This window comes from Gekko japonicus, unplaced genomic scaffold, assembly GCF_001447785.1.
Source record: "Gekko japonicus isolate JY-2015 unplaced genomic scaffold, Gekko_japonicus_V1.1 scaffold223, whole genome shotgun sequence".
NCBI lineage: Eukaryota > Metazoa > Chordata > Lepidosauria > Squamata > Gekkonidae > Gekko > Gekko japonicus.
This window is the reverse complement of record NW_015175977.1, coordinates 1,256,603-1,270,245: the sequence shown is the minus strand read 5'-3', so window position 1 is coordinate 1,270,245 and position 13,643 is coordinate 1,256,603. Positions and strand designations below refer to the sequence as shown.

General features: G+C 41.9%; 1 protein-coding gene across 1 annotated transcript in view; it reads left to right on the top strand.

Annotated features, from left to right (window-relative positions):
- The window catches only part of SYNE1 (spectrin repeat containing, nuclear envelope 1), a 436,861-nt gene that overhangs the window by 174,943 nt on the left and 248,275 nt on the right, over window positions 1-13,643 (top strand). The window contains exons 53-60 of the mRNA XM_015426162.1: window positions 132-268; window positions 2,707-2,884; window positions 3,555-3,737; window positions 5,319-5,462; window positions 6,595-6,750; window positions 8,084-8,248; window positions 10,601-10,773; window positions 11,203-11,356. Of these exons, the coding sequence (XP_015281648.1) occupies window positions 132-268; window positions 2,707-2,884; window positions 3,555-3,737; window positions 5,319-5,462; window positions 6,595-6,750; window positions 8,084-8,248; window positions 10,601-10,773; window positions 11,203-11,356 (1,290 nt within the window). The remainder of the gene's footprint in view (window positions 1-131; window positions 269-2,706; window positions 2,885-3,554; window positions 3,738-5,318; window positions 5,463-6,594; window positions 6,751-8,083; window positions 8,249-10,600; window positions 10,774-11,202; window positions 11,357-13,643) is intronic.

Here is a 13,643-nt window from a genome sequence, read left to right as displayed (position 1 = left end):
AAAAGCCTGTGTGTAGGATCCAATCCAAGGGAATGCTATCAAGGGAACAAAGTATCACACGCACTGTAATACTTTCTGAAGAACTATAGGCAGAAGTATATTATATTGTAAGGGTATTTTCTTTCAACCAGGAAATGCTGGACATGCTAACAAAGGCTGAACCTTTGAGTGATGATATCAAGATTCAGTTAAATGATCTCTGTAGGTTCTCCAAAGATTTGAGTACCTATTCTGAGAAGGTATCACAGTTAATTAAGGAATACAACAGGTAAGTTTCAATTGTATATAATTAATAACTAGCACTATCGATATATATGTGTGTTTGTGTGAATTCAACATGAAATTGTTGTTCTTTGAATTTTAATTGCCATAGTAATTTAGAATGTTCAAACAGTACCAAGATCTAAGTCAGGGGTGTCAAAACATAAGGCCCGGGGTGCCATCTCATGTGAATGGCATAGCTTGCTGACAATCTCTGTCTTGAACCCGCCAGCATTGCTCCACCGTGGATTGCCTGGCGGACTTAGCTGGCGGCAGCCACTGCTACAAGGCCATCTCTGGTTTATTGGGTTTTGCTTCATCTGGGTCCTACCGTACATGTGGCCTCGGACCTGGGTCACCACTAGGGGTGTGCATTCGGCTTTGCCAAACTGAAAAAAATACCTGAAAAATACCTTATTGGTATTTTTCAGATATTAGTTAAGCTGAATCAGATTCTCTAATTTGATACAGCTGCTGATAAGGTGTTCCCGAATAAAAGCCAATCTTTTTGCCTGTTTGGTGTAGTGGTTAAGTGCGCAGACTCTAATCTGGGAGAACCGAGTTTGGTTCCCTACTCCTCCACTTGCACCTGGCTGGATGGCCTTGGGCAAGCTGTAGCTCTGATAAGAGCTGTTCTTGAAAAAGAGCAGTCTCTGTCAAGAGCTCTCTCAGCCCCACCTAACTCACAGGGTGTCTGTTGTGGGGTGGGGAAGGGAAAGGAGTTTGTAAGCCGCTCTGAGACACCTTTGGGCTTTTCGGCTTTTATTCAGGGCCCTGATTTGGGGATGGAAGGCAATGGTCAGTTTCAGTTGATTGGAACTGACCAGCTCTGCCTTCCCTTCCCCAGGCACTGGCAGCCACTGGGATGCTTGGGGAAGCTGATCCTGGGAGGGAAGGCTGTTTAAACTGCCTTCCCTCAGCTTCACCAGGATCCCTGCAGTCTTGGGGTGCCTGGGAAAGCCAAGGGTTGGAGGGAAGGCAGTTTAAACTGCTTTCCCTTTGCTTCCCCAGATACCCCGCAGCCATAGGGAGCCTGATGAAACCAATCCTGGGAGGGAAGGGAGTTTAAACTGCCTTCCCTCAGCTTCCCCAGGTACCCCGTGGCTGCAGGGTGCTTGGGGAAGCCAAGGCTTGGATGGAAGGCAGTTCAAACTGCCTTCCCTTTGCTTCCTCGCAGCTTTCCCATGCTCCCCGCATTTTAAATTGCCTTCCCTCGGCTTACCCAGGCACCCCACAGCTGCAGGGCACGTGGGGAAGCAGATTTGGGGAGGCAGGCAGGCTGGGGAAGGGAGAGGGGCATTTAAACATGCCTCCCTCCTGGGTCTTCCCTTCCTCAGCCACCCAGCTGCTTCCTCTGGTCAGTTTCACCCCCCAGCTGATCTGCGGGAAGTGACACTGAGCAGAGGTAGGGCTCTGGGGAAGGAAAGGCTTCAGTGCCCTTAGATTTGGGGAGGCAGGCAGGCTGGGGAAGGGAGAGGGGCATTTAAAATGCCTCCCTCCTGGGTCTTCCCTTCCTCAGCCACCCAGCTGCTTCCTCTGGTCAGTTTCACCCCCCCAACTGATCTGTGGGAAGTGACACTGAGCAGAGGTAGGGTGCTGGGGAAGGAAAGGCTTCAGTGCCCTTATACTCTATTTGAACTTTCCCCATAGAGTATAATGGCCGAATATATTTGGCAGTACCAATTTTTCCCAAACCCCAATATCTTATCGATATTGGGATTCAGGAATATCGGTATATACTGATATTTTTCAGGCTTGGTTTACCTGAACCCGAAAAATATCTTCTTTTTTTTGTGCACACCCCTATCACCACCACTCCTGCTTCTGCAGGCAGTGGGGGTTAGTTCAATTTGTCTTCCTAGTCCCCTTCCATGGTGGCTTGGGGGAGCTCACAGTACCAAGCTGCTTCACGTTTTTACCCTGGAGCCCAGGCTCACAGCATTTACAGTGGGATCGGGCAGGGAAAAGGGTTTGCCTCCCCCGGCAGCGTGGGGGCATCTGCCCAGCACTGCACCACTGGTTCTCCAGTCCATCCATGCGGGTTTTCCTCTGCACCTCCCCCAGCCCATTGGACCTTGCAGTGAGTACACACCAACTTGTAACTTACTAGCTGCTGTCCTTCATAAAGTTTACATCTTCAGTATCTGGCATTACGTTTTATGGCACACATGGCCCAGCCTGACAAATTCACCTTTATGTCAGATCCAGCCCATGTAACAAATGAGCAACACCTCTGATCTAAGTTATCCCCTCAAGACTCTTTCAGTAACAGATTCAGTACAGATACTTTCGTTATATTCTGATGCAACCAATGACAGCACTGTCCAGTTTTGTTATATGAATATAGTTCTGTTAAATTGTGTGTCCCACTGGGGGGGAAATGGCCGTCTAATTCTAACATAATTTCAATCCATGTTTTCATTCAATTGGCATGGCACTCTAAAGTCTTTGTCTACAAGCTTCGAAGGGTTGCCAGAGTAAAGAGCAGGCCTTACAGCAGAGATTCCGAACAGTTTTCAGGGATTTCCAGCAATGGCTGGTCAGTTCAAAAATCACTACTGCCAAATGTTTTGACGTGCCTCAAAGTGTCAACGAAGCTGCAGCCAACTTGCAGAAAATACAGGTAACTCCAGCCATGTAAATGAAGTGCTTTCAAAACACAAATAAAATACAATTAGGTACCTTTTTTTTTTTGAACAACTTTCTGTGTTACAGTTGTACTTAAAATTTGAAACTGAAACCATATCCCAGTGTGTGATTCTCAGCAAAGAGCTTTTAACAGTATGTAAGAATGTTGAAGGTTCTTGGCTACCATAATGTATGTCAGGACTCTTGAGATAATGAAGGGTTTGAAATGGGACTAACAGTAAATTACACAAACTTTTATCTGTTCTTTGTTTGCAAGAGACCTACCGTAGGTGTTTGTCATTTGTTTGCAAGAAACCTATGAAAAGGAAGATACTACGGTTTCTTCCTGTTAAGAAAATGAGTGTTGTGATTGAAGCTAGATGTTGCTTTACAATATAGTGTAGTTCATCTTTTCACGCTTTTAAATTATTTGTTATTTTTTATTAGAACATTTGTTATATGTTTCTGGTTTAGTGTAGTAATCACTACTGTTCAATTGATTACTTCTTTCATGAGCAGAGAAGGTAGCTCAGAGCACTGGTGTAATCCTGCCATGGATAAAATGGGGGAATAGGCCCCCAATCTGGTGCCTTTTTAAACTAGATATAACATTGTACTTTTCATGCAGCTTTGTGACTATTGGGGTGTGTTCTCTTTTGGGTTAGGAATTCTTAGCTGAAACTGAAAATGGTCAGCATAAATTAAACATGGTGGTATCCAAAGGAGAGCTGTTAAATTCTATTCTGATTAAAGAAAAAGCTAAATCTATTCAAGCTAAAGTTGCTACAGCTAAAGAGGACTGGAAAAAATTTATCTCCACCCTGCACCAGAAGGAATCAGTTTTGAAGGTATGACATCAACCAGAAAAGAAAAGGGTTAAACAGAAACTTTTCCTTGCAATTTCAATTTATGCAGGTTTAGATTGTATTTAATATAACATTATCTATCACATTTTTATCTCCTCTTTCTTCAGAGATGCTTAGGGTCATGAACATTGTTCTCCCTGCCATATACAATCTCTGTAAGGTGCTAATACAGAAGGACTCAGTGTAAGCAGGTTTTGTGGAAGAATAGGGGGGACACAGCCAGGGTGTGATGGGCCTACATAATGTATTCAAAACAAGGCAGGACAGTTTTATGCCCAGGTGAACAGGAACAGGAAGTATGAAGTATTGTTGTAATGTTCCCTTCAAGCCAAGTTGCCATCTCTGGGTTTCTCAGTGGTGTTGAAAATAAACCGTTAAAGGAAGTAGTGTGCTTGCTGTTGCACCACTATATAATACTAACCTCCTCCCTTTTATCCCCACAACAGCCCCATAAAGTGGGTTAGGTTGAGAGCATGGGAGTGGCTCAAGGTCACCTAATAACCTTCACAGTCAAACACGGCTTACATCCTGGCTTTTCCAGGTCCTACTCTGGCAACTTAACCGCTACACTATACTGGCTCTATGAAAGCACAAGAAAATTTGGTGTTTTTTCTATTTTGTTGTAAAAGCCTAGTTTGGGTGAAAACTAATTTACTCACAAGGGACATATAAGTTCTGATTAGTAGCAGAGATGAATGTGAATGTCAGCATGGGTTTTATGTTTTTGAAAGGAGAATGACTCTTGTTTGTTTGTCCCAGTATACTTGTGCAAACTGTGAACTGTTCCTTTACCATCTAAGTATACCGTTAAGAGTCACCAAAAAAAGGGGGGGGGACATACAATAGGCTGTGTAGCTACCATGCCCACTACGAGCAACATCTGCTCCATCCTCATCTTCTTTCTTCCTCTCCCCCTCCCTCCCTCCCTCCCCCTCCTACATTAAATCCAAGAGAGAATTCTATGAAATTTAAATGCTAGCTTGCATCCTCATGATTTTCCATTGGACCTAACATTTTATGTTACTGTTCCTTTTTGGATTTTGGCATATTTACAGGACTAAGAAACATGTTTCCGTTCTTTGGACTAAAATAACAAGTAAAATAACATTAATGTTTTGAAGGGTACATCTAAAATATAAGGGATAAACCTTTCTTTTTTCATTTGGTGATACAGAGGTACAGTGATTGTTATACAAAGTATATATAGCATACTATTATTATTATTTTTTAAAAGCCTACAGTGCTTACAGGAATGATTGCATTTAATTGCAATTCAAGCCTTTTGCCTAAGCAGCTGAGATTTCATTGTGTTCTGGGGGTAAGCCCTGGTTTGCATGCTTTCCCCTGATGCATGTAGAATATTTAGCATGAACAAGACTTAAATATGTACATTTGTGGGCAACTCTTCTAGACAGGGTATACTTATAAATACATGATTAAATTCAACCCACGATCATCAGTAATGACAAAATAGTTTTTATACTCTACACTATTCCCCTGTTTTCTATTAAACATTGCTGTAGTAATGTAAACACTATTATGTGTTTTTCATGTGTTTTCTAGAATTTAGAGGTTCAGATGAAAGACTTTGAAGCCAGTACTGAACCTCTTCAGGACTGGCTAACTGAAACCAGGAAAATGGTGCAAGAAAGTAGTAATCGCCTGCATGACCTTCCAGCCAAAAAAAGAGAACAGCAGAAACTACAGGTTATTATGATGGATATGCATGTTTATAGTTCTAAAGCTTCAGTCCTCTCAGACCTTTGGGTCATCATTTCCTTATCTCATACCCTGAATATTCAGATGATCAATCTCAAAGCACAGCCAGATAGCATTTTGTTCTAGATATTCAGATGATCAATTCAATTTCAAAGCACAGCCAGATAGCATTTTGTTCTTCGTTTGGCAAAATCCCTGTTGAAAGACAGTAGCACAATGTCTAGTTCAGTCTTTGACTGGGAACGGATGTGTGCTTAACCTGGAGAAGGGACTGTACATCTCTCAACTAAATGTGGGGGAAGAGGGTTACCTGCATGTTGTTCACCACTTCAATGACAAAGACAACAGCTACACGACTGCTTCCACACTAGGGTTGTACATCTGGGACTCTCACAGTGCAGTCCTAAGGACACTTCCAAGGGAGTAAGCCCTATTGAATAGAACTGAGAATTCTGATGGACCTGTTTAAGATGTGCTGTTAGTCATTAAAACATTAGTAATTATCAGAACAACATTTAGCAAATGGTCGGGAAGGGGACGTTTTTTAAAAAAATCAATGGTGATGTCGTAGAGACAAGTGGATCCAATGGTACATTTCCACAGGTACAGGAATTCTGCCCCCGAAGCACAACTTTTGCAGCTCCATCCTCCTGTGGCAGCCCAGAATAGGCCCTGAAATGGGATTTGGGGCTGCAGCATGAATGGGGGAGATGCAAAAGTTGCACACTCTGGAGGCAGAAGTCTTCATGCCAAAAGAAATATAGTGTTGGCTCTAACCCACTATTTCATAGATGTCAATGACACGCATTAATCATATTTTTGCAACGTGTATAATAATAACAGAGGTGATAGTGAAAAAGTGGAAGAAGAATGATTGGATTCTCACACAGATTGGAAAAATGTAATGTCCCTTTAGGAAAGATGGCTGAATTGCCTCTCCTAATAAATGGGTGACAATTACACATTTACCACACTGTGAACTGATCATCTGGAAGGCCTGCTGTGTGTGTCTAAGTCTATTAACTGAACTCTTCTGTTGGCTATCCTTTTAATTTCCTTGCTGCTTGCCTTCTTTATTGCTTGCATCTACACGTAACAGAAACATGCTTATGCTTTACAGTCTGTCCTTGAGGAAATAAGGTGTCATGAGCCTCAGCTCATCAGGCTTAAAGAAAAAGCTCAGCAGCTTTGGGAAGAACAAGCTGCCAGCAAAAACTTCATACACAGAGTATCTCAGCTATCTTCTCAATATCTTGCTCTGAGCAATGTAACAAAGGTAATGCACTCACCTCTGTGTGCGTTTATGCTGCTAACTTAAGGGGAAAAGGTGAATGTCCACTTTATGAAAGACTGCAGTTCTATTTGTGTATGGTCTGCTATCAAGGTTGTAAAAGTATGGATGTTAACAGAAGCAAAGGCAAAAAATTTTTTAGCAAGGTTACTTTCAAAAATCTACATGCAGGAAAGCAACCATTTCTTAGGCAATGTCTTAGCCAGTGTAAAAGTGTACCATGAGATTATGGAAGGAATGGACAAGGCCATAGCTATTCACACTTAATAGTGGTGTGTATAAGTGTCAATAATGGTCATAAAAACCTGCCTTGGCAAAAAAGCCATATTAAGAGTTTTAGAGGAAAGTGGAACTATACTATTACCTGTTGAGTTTAATGTTGTAGAGAAGAAACACTGTAGGCTTCTGAATTCACTGATGAAATCAAGGGCATCATCCAAGAGAAGTATGTGCTGCTAATGTTGACAAAGGTTCTTATGGTTAGTCATCAATTAGTTAGCCAAATGTGGTATTCTACAAGAATGGGAGATAACACATAACAGAGTATTAAAATGCCAGATGCTTCATCATTAGCATCTGCTTGTACATCCAGTGTATTTTGTAACTCATGAAATGTATAGACCAGGGGTGTCAAGCATAAGGCCGGGGGGCCAGAACCGGCCCATCCAGGGCTCATATGAGGCCCACAAGCAACTGATGCAAGGGAAGGAGTGCTGGGAGGGAGTGGACGGAGCCTCTGCATTGTGGCTTCAGCACAGCAGAACAACCTCATCTGCAGCGGTCAAGCATCATGGGAGCATCTGCCCAGCACTGCACTGCTGCCTCTCCAGTCCGCCTATGTGGGTTTTCCTCAGCACCTCCCTCCCAGTTTACCAGCTGCTATCCTTTATGCAGTTTCTATCTCTGGTAGCTGCCATTACGTTTTATGGCACACAAAGTGACACTTATGTCAGATCTGGCGCTCATAACAAATGAGTTTGACGCTTCTAGTATAGACACTCAATTAAAAAAGAAATTGTTCACATGATAGCTGTAGCATATCCCCAATGCCCACTTGCAGAGTAGGTGCAACAGAGTAGGTGCAACAGGAAAGACATACATTTCTGTCATGAGTACAAATAATACGTTTCCATTTCTAAACACAAAGTTGCAATGGATAGGTATATCCCAATCAATGATGTAGAAGGAAAAAAACTTTTCTAAATTTTCGCCAATTGTCTCACTGGAATTTTGTCTTCTGAGATGTCACTATGTCAACTGTAGTGGAATAATGGATTATTTGAGTAACTGTTAATGTTAACATCTATCTGAATTTAAGGAAAAGGTCTCAAGAATGGACAGGATTGTAGCAGAACACCAACAGTTCTCTCATGGTCTTAAAGAACTTCAGGACTGGATGACAGATGCAATTCAGATGCTAGAATCTTATTGCCATCCCACAGCAGACAAAAGTGTCCTTGACAGTAGGATGGCAAAGCTGGAGGTAGGTAAATGAGGACACAAAACAGCTTTACTTTGGTTATTTAATAGGAAACATATTAACTCATGAGATTTCATTTGACAGTAATGCTAAGGCTTCCCTTGCTGGAAAGCTACTCACCATCAGGTATGTATTCTTTACCGTAGCAGGAAAACTAAAGCCTCAAATGGATGAACACAACAAACACTTTTTTATCACAGATAAGCAGACAAAGACCTCAAATGGGCAAGTATTTAACTCTTTGTAGCAGCAGGAGAACTGAAGCTTCAAGTGGAGGAACAAATAACAAAGCACTTCTTTATTGCAGATTAGTGAATAAAAGCCTCAAATGGGTGAGCATTTAGCACAACATGCTTCCAGATAAACATCTGTTTCAAAGCCTTCCTCGGGCAAGATATTAATCCACAGTGGGCACAAACTAGGGTTGCCAAGTCAGAAACATACTGGAGCGGGGGACTCCCGGCCGTCGTCTGAAACCATAGAGTTTTCCCTCAGATGACCGTGGCCCCGCCCCCAGCATGGCCGGCGTACCCGCGTCACTTCCAGGTGACGTGCACGTGGGGGTGGAGTTCCCCCTGGGGCCCGATCCGCCGGTGGCGGGGAACAGGCCTTTTCCCCGCCCCCCAGGGGGACTTGGCAAGCCTAGCACAAACCCTTTACATACAGTTCTCAACATCATTGTTGAGCAAGGCACCAATCAACAATTCTTTCAGAAGACAAAACATTCAGAAGGTTAATAGTGTTGGTAAAGTCAACACAGTGTGCCAAGTTGGCACAGAGTTTCGGGCTGGGGTGTCAACAGTATGCTGATGACACCCAGCTGTATCTGTTAATGGATGGCCGCCCAGACAGCGCCCCACAAAATCTAGCTAAGGGGCTGGATGCCGTGGTGGGATGGCTGAGGAAGAGCCATCTGAAACCACATCCAACTAAGATGAAGGTTCTGTGGCTGGGTGGGTGGGATTCAGGATTAGGGTCCCAACTTCCCACTCTTGATGGTGCGCCTCTAATACTGGCACAAGCCATCAAGAGTTTGGGTGTGGTCTTGGATACCTCCTTATCTGTGGAGGTCTAGATCACGAACGTTGCCAAGCTGGCATTTTAGCAGCTGTGCCAGGCAAGGCAACTAGCCCCTTTCCTGTCTCACCCTGACCTAGCCACAGTAATCCATGCAAGGGTCAATTCCAGATTGGATTACTGTTACTCGCTCTATACTGGCCTGCCCTTGAGACTGATCCGGAAACTCCAACTGCAGCAGTGCAGATTCTGATGGGAACGCCATGGAAGCACACTGTTCTTTGCCAGCTGCACTGGCTCCTGGTGGAATCCCAGGTCAGGTTCAAGGTTTTGGTATGGCCTTTGAGGCCTTAAGCGGTTTGGGACCCAAGTATCTTTGGGACCACCTCCTCTGGTATGTCCCCCAAAGAGCTTTACGCTCTGCTGAGAACAACTTACTGGTGATCCCTAGCCCTAAAGGCATCCAGCTGTCCTCGACCTGAGCCAGGGCATCTTCAGCCCTGGCTCCTACCTGGTGCAACTCTCTGCCAAATAACATCTGTGCCCTGCAGGACCTTGTGCAGTTCCACAGGGTGTGCAAGGCAGAGATGTTCTGCCAGGCTTTTGGTTGAGGACAGCAATGGGTACCATCGTATCTAGCACTCTCTTCCCTTCCCCTCCCCCACCCTTCTTTCTCTCGCTTATTGCGAGACAGCAGTGCAAATTGTAAACTTGTTTTGGTGCCATCTGATGTTGTTTTAGCTATTTTAATTCCTAGGATTTTAAATTGTACAATATTATGTTGTTAACTGCCTTGAGCTCTGTGAACTCAGAGAAGGGCAGTATATAAACTGGAATTATGAATGAATAAAATGTTGTACACCCCCCCCACACACACACATACTTCTTTACTCACACTTGCCTTTTCCTTGAAAACCTGTTTCAGGTGAAAGTTACATACATTTTTGTGTTACATGCAGTTTGCTCCTGTGTGTAGGATTGCAAAAAGTGACTCCTCTACCCACAGAATTCACTTCTGTTGCCATAATTCACTCCCAGAGTGACTGGACTGATGTCTAGGAGACTAATTTATTTTATGTTGTTTTGTATAATAGCAGAAGCATGCTGTTGCTTCTAACCTTCTTGACTATTTTTCTGAATAAAACAGGAGTCTAGGGGCATTTTAAAGACATGAAAGTATGAGCTTTCATGTGTCAGAGCTCACTTTTTCAGATGATATTCTGAGCTTCGATGGTATGGTGGTTAGGTTGGGGTATATTATTCCCATTTGGTAATGTCTTCCTCTATTTGTGAAAGAGTGCGTGTAAAGCATGAAAACAGGATCTGTTTATTTTACAGGGATTGTTTTCAATAAAACAGGAGAAAGAAATCCAGATGAAAATGGTGCTGACAAGAGGAGAATCTGTTTTACAAAATACCTCTGTAGAAGGAGTGTCTGTCATTGAACAGCAGTTAAAAACGCTTAAGGAGACCTGGTCTTCCCTTTTGTCTGCTTGTATACATTGTAAAAGGTAAAAGGATATGTGGCTGCTAAAGGGGAACTTATGAAATACATGTGGGTTAACTACAATTCCATCTGCATAAGGAACAATTAAGGAACAACTCACTTAAAATAATCAGGCTGCTACTCAGTTTTTGGGCTGTATCTGTTGAATGCTGCAGTATTGTTTGGTGCATAGTCTATGTTCATCTCATGCTTTCTGTCTTCAGGCATTTTAAGCCAAACAAGACACCACCTGCTAGGAACTCATTTCCCAGGTGTCAGAGGGACCTAGTATGGGCTTCAGCCTTCCCACCCCCCCATGCTGTTTTCCTGACCCTGGGAAGTGTTATTTGCTCTGTTGGTGGGTGGGGCTTATAAACCTTTTAAAGAAATTATTTATATATTTATTTATATAAACTTTGTTAATATATATAGCTAATATTTGTATAAATTGCAGCCAGCTGGAAGGAGCACTGTCCAAATGGACAAGTTATCAGGATGATGTTCGACAGTTTACTAGCTGGATGGACAAAGTGGAAGCAGTCATGAATGCTTCTGACAGGCAGAGTGCTGAACTGAGGGAAAAGAATGCTTCACTCAGCAAAGCTAAGGTTTGTGCAAAATCCGACCTCAGAAAACTTATAATAGTGTGCGCACTCACAACAGGGACTATTTCATTATTTTCATAAACTGTTTGTAAAATGGGAGTGGCTGGATCGAACAATTTTTCAGGACGCTCATCGTGTTTGTTAAACATTTTCCGATACTTTAAGATGCTTGTGTCACATGTCTGGAGTCGTTATTGTATTCAAATTACATTGACACCATTTTCAGTTAGGGATGTTGCCAAATTTTGTGACAACTGTGGTTTAGTTGAAAGGCTCAGGTGTCTGTTGTGGCTTCTCTACATCCTTTTGCCTTGCCATATTAATTAATAAAATAATATGAGGACTAAAATTGACACTTGTCTTGCATTAGTTATATATAAATGGCACTATAATAGCATATTAGATTAAAAATGGCATCTGCAGTGTAAATAAATAAAAAGCAAGGAGACTGCCCAGCTGGAACCAGTGAAGAAAGAAAAAGCTGGGGTGGGGGTGGGGGAAGGACGCAAACAATATGTAATTAAACCAAATACATGCTGTGCATAACAACATACATGGAGGCAAAAAGCATAAGCTGTAACATTCTTAGAAGCTAAAGTTCCTGCAGTTTACAAATTGAGACAAAGTAGAACAGTAAACATAGCTCCTGCAATTTACAAATTAAGGCAGGGTAGATCAGTAAACGTTTACGAAGACTCTGGAATGTTACTTCGTTTCGGAAAAAAACTTCTTCAGAAGCACAATGCTGCAAAAAAGATGTAAGCATGTATAATTTAAACATCATTTTCATGATAGACTGGACAACAATATGATATACTATGCTATGCTCTTTGAAATATTTTTATTGAGCTTTTGGCTTATATTCAGGTGCTCACTCTATTTATGTCTGCTTTCTTTCTAGATAACCTTTGTATAGGATCTTATAGTGAGAAGTATGTAAAAAGACAAGAAATAAGACAACCATTTTGTGGTACTCCCAAAAAATTTTTTTATTATATAAATACTTTATCATATTGTTGTCCAGTCTATCATGAAAATAATGTTTAAATTATACATGCTTACATCTTTCTTGCAGCATTGTGCTTCTGAAGAAGTGTTTTTTCGTAACGAAGTAACATTCCAGAGTCTTCGTAAACGTTTACTGATCTACCCTGCCGTAATTTGTAAATTGCAGGAGCTATGTTTACTGTTCTACTTTGTCTCAATTTGTAAACTGCAGGAACTTTAGCTTCTAAGAATGTTACAGCTTATGCTTTTTGCCTCCATGTATGTTGTTATGCACAGCATGTATTTGGTTTAATTACATATTGTTTGCGTCCCTCCCCCACCCCACCCCGGCTTTTTCTTTCTTCACGTGTAAATAAATAAAAACAGGAAATTTGGCAAAGAAAATAAGCAGGATGACTGTGACTTTTCTGACAGTGCACAAAACTTAAATGGAAAAAATACAAAATTGTACATCTTTAGTTTCTGTGGTACACATTCCAAACTTTAGGCCCCCCCCCCCTTCAGTTGGAATGGAATTTTCAGGCATAGTACTAAAGGAATCCTCCCACTCACCATTGAAGCTTGTAAGCAAAGACATCCTAGGAGCAATTAAAATTCACATTTCAGGACCCAATTGGAAGAACAGAGAGTGCTGAACAATAACACTTTACACATCAAGGTAGAGTAGGGATTTTTTTCCCCATGATCTGTTTTTGTACAAAAATAGATCAATCTCTCTGAATGAGCACGTCTCCAGTAGTCCATTCCATATGTTCCTGAGGAATGCTTTCCATCAGTGGAAATCTTCAGGATCCAACCGATTGAGCCAAGCATATAAAGGGAAATGCTGTGTAGCACAAAGTCACAAACAGGGACTGAATGTTCAGGTACATATCTGGTGAGTGACTCCCAGTTCCATCTCGTACAAAGTTACATTCTTCAAAGTCTATTGAAGTAAATGGGCTTAGAAGGGGATCGCTTTGTTTACCATGGTACTGTTTGTCTACTCACTGTCTCTTCCCTATTTTTTCCATTACTGGGAAATGAAAAGTTGGAGCGGGGAGATACTGAAACTAACAGTAAAGTGTAGTCACAAATATGATGTTGTTAGGAAGATCTGAACTGCTTTATTTGGATCTAAAAATTAGAAGAAATTTTGATCAGATTATTTTTGAATTTTAGGTTTATATGAGGGCATATTTTGTTTGGATTTTGATTAAATACATTCTAAATTCACATCCTAAGCAGTATCTTTTTAACATAGGAGAGTTGTGCCTTCCAGAAATACAGAGTCATGCCATTT